This window comes from Anopheles stephensi, chromosome 2, assembly GCF_013141755.1.
Source record: "Anopheles stephensi strain Indian chromosome 2, UCI_ANSTEP_V1.0, whole genome shotgun sequence".
Lineage (NCBI taxonomy): Eukaryota > Metazoa > Arthropoda > Insecta > Diptera > Culicidae > Anopheles > Anopheles stephensi.
This window is the reverse complement of record NC_050202.1, coordinates 13,812,868-13,815,816: the sequence shown is the minus strand read 5'-3', so window position 1 is coordinate 13,815,816 and position 2,949 is coordinate 13,812,868. Positions and strand designations below refer to the sequence as shown.

General features: G+C 52.0%; 1 protein-coding gene across 1 annotated transcript; it reads left to right on the top strand.

The window, feature by feature from the left end:
• The first annotated feature begins 535 nt into the window (after positions 1-535).
• Positions 536-2,657, top strand: LOC118504135 (chondroadherin-like). The gene has a single exon (XM_036038223.1). The coding sequence runs from the start codon at positions 653-655 to the stop codon at positions 2,267-2,269; it is 1,617 nt and encodes a 538-aa protein (XP_035894116.1). The 5' UTR covers positions 536-652; the 3' UTR covers positions 2,270-2,657.
• The last annotated feature ends 292 nt before the right edge of the window (positions 2,658-2,949 follow it).

Here is a 2,949-nt window from a genome sequence, read left to right as displayed (position 1 = left end):
GGGGATTGCTGGCGATCCAGTGCATCAGACGAGACCGGCAGGATCACACTGGCTGCAGGTGCATTTCTCGCAAGATGATTATAAATCGTTGAATTATGCTTCCCGGACCAACCCAAAATGTTCTAAACGGCAAGATGAAGCTGTTTTTCTACCTCATTCCTTTTTCTACCATTCGTTTCTTGTCCGCGGCGTACAATGTTTCGAGCGGCTTAGAACACCATTCCCAACACGAGACAGAACACACAAGAAACGAAGCAAATGCACCGTATCCGAGCGCATGTCTCGCATACAAATCTATACGATCCTCATTTCTTCTCAATTCTTTTGCTGATCGTTTCTTCACATAGCACGGGAGAGAGAGAGCGAGTGAGAATCTATAGTAACTCATTTTATGCTGCGAGAGACTCCATCTCAATAAGAGCATGAGTGCATCGGCTCAGCGAAAAAGAGAGTTGAGATCGGGAGAAGATCTCCCATCATGATCAGTCTTCAGGTTTGAGTGTCTCTGGCCCTTGAGCATAAAAAGGGACATCCAGCATAACTGAGCGACAGTTTTGCGATCACTTCCAACCAGTACACAGCGTACCTTCTGGTGAGGATCGTTTTCTTCTTCGGTGACTTTGGAGCATTGTGAAAGAACTTGAGCTTGAACATGGTGTCTGTGACGACGAGTGTTGTGATGCTTGTGGCGTTGGCGAATGTTTTGGCGCCATCCACCGAGGGTGCGGCTGCCTACTGCCCAAGCCGGTGTGTGTGTGACGATGTGAAACTGCACGTGACCTGTGGTGAGGGCGAACTGGACGTGCTTCCGATCGCGCTGAATCCCGCGATCGAGCGGCTAGTGATCAAGTTTAATCGTATCAAGGCAATAGATTCATCGATTCAGTTCTACAGCGATCTAACCATGCTCGACCTCAGCTACAACCATCTGCTGGGTATTCCGAAGAGCATCTTCATGTACCAGAAGCGACTGTTGCAGTTGCACCTGAACAACAACAAGATCTCCTCGATCGGAAACAAAACGTTCGCCGGTATGGACGAGCTGCGTGTGCTTAATCTGCGCGGGAACTTTATTGAGGAAGTGACGAAAGGGCTGTTCCGTGCGTTGCCCAAGCTGGAGGAGTTGAACTTGGGCGAGAACCAGATCGCCTCACTGCATCCGGACGCGTTCGAAGGGTTGACGCATCTGCGCATACTCCACCTGGATGATAATGCGATCAACGTGATTCCGACACTTTCGTTCAGACCGTTGCGTTTGCTGGCCGAGCTGTACCTTGGCCTGAACACGCTGAACCAGATCCAGCCCGGCTCGTTCGAGGGTATGCAGCACTTGAGACGGCTGGATGTGCGCGGTTCGATGCTGGTGAACCTTACGATCGACACATTTCGTGGTCTGGAGAACGTACGATCCCTGGACGTGTCCGATAACCACCTGCTGAAGGTACCGACCGTGGCGCTGAGCATTCTCACCCGGCTGGAGGAGCTGTCCATCGGCCAGAACGATTTCGAAGTGATTCCCGAGGGTGCCTTCTTCGGTCTTTCCAACCTGCGCAAAGTGTCCATCTCCGGTGCGCTCAACCTGCAGCGAATCCAATCGGGTGCGTTCGCCTCCAACACCAACCTGGACACGATCGTGATCGCTTCGAACCGTATGCTGGCGGAGCTGGACGAAGGTGCATTCTCCGGTTTGCCCCACATCGAGAACGTCATTCTGCGCGACAACGCGTTCCGGACGTTCCGCGAGGAACTGCTGCCGTGGAAGCAGCTGCGAAACTTTGACATCTCTGGCAATCCGCTCGTCTGCAACTGTCACATGCGCTGGATGAAGGATCTGCTGCGTGAGAAACCCATCGAAACGGAACAGAGCCGTGTGATCTGCCAGTACCCGGATCGGTTCGCCGGTGAAACATTGCGTGAAATCAGCACGGAGATGTTGGGCTGTCACCAACGGCAATCGAAGGACCGTGCGGTTGTCGGTGTGGTGCTGGTGGCTTCGGCTGCATCGCTGACAACGTTCATCCTGGTCGCTTACCGGTTACGCCATCGGTTGATCGACGTGCTGGGGCCAAACTTCCACAACAAGCGCAACTCGCTGAAGGAGGAAAAGGATCTGGAGTTTGTGAAGTCCTTCCCGGAGATCGAGTACCATCAGCCGAACTTTAACATCTACACCTGCAACTACCAGCAGATGTACCAACAGAAGCCACCGTGTCCACCACAGTTCCAGCACCACATCTACGAGACGCCTATGCCTGTGTCCGATCTGTAAGCGATCGTATGATACGACGGGGGTTAACAAAACACATCTCAAACGACCACCGGGGAGTAGCGATGGGACCCAAGCGAAGTTGGACACAGCTCAGTTCGGTGCAACTGGCAAGCCCAAGGTAATCAAAGGAACATGAAGTTCGGATTATCAACACGACGGATCCTGCTGGAGCTTACATCTCCACGGTTGAGGACAAACGGCACGACGAGAAACGTGGCGCGAACGCAAGGAAGCGAGTTTCTTCGGTAGCCGCTCACAGTCAGCAGACACGGGATGGTAGAACAAGTGCTGGGTACCGCAGCAATTGCGAACTAAAGCGCAAACGAGTTCATTAAATTGCTTTCGAAAATAAAAATAAAAACCAGCACAGACGAAACAAACATCAAAACTTTTGCGTTACTGGGAGTCGGGTTGATGCGTTCCGAAAAAAAAAGTTGGTCCAACGACGGGGTCAAGTTCATGCCGCTACCCTGCAGAGTTGCCAGAGGTGTCCTTTTTTTTCCTTCCACTCCCAGAAGATTTTAATCGGTTCCTTCTAGTTCTTTCCGTGTTCCATCTCCTCGGGGTTTGGTAGTCCGCTTTCCCCCTCACAGATCGTGGGATTTCCGCCTTTTTTTTTTTGCTATCACTCACCACCAGCTTCGTCAGGGTCGTCGTTTCTTTTCCCGTCCGACATCATT

Excerpts from the sequence above, each read along its gene's own strand:
- LOC118504135 (XM_036038223.1), top strand. The coding sequence starts at position 653 with ATGGTGTCTGTGACGACGAGTGTTGTGATGCTTGTGGCGTTGGCGAAT.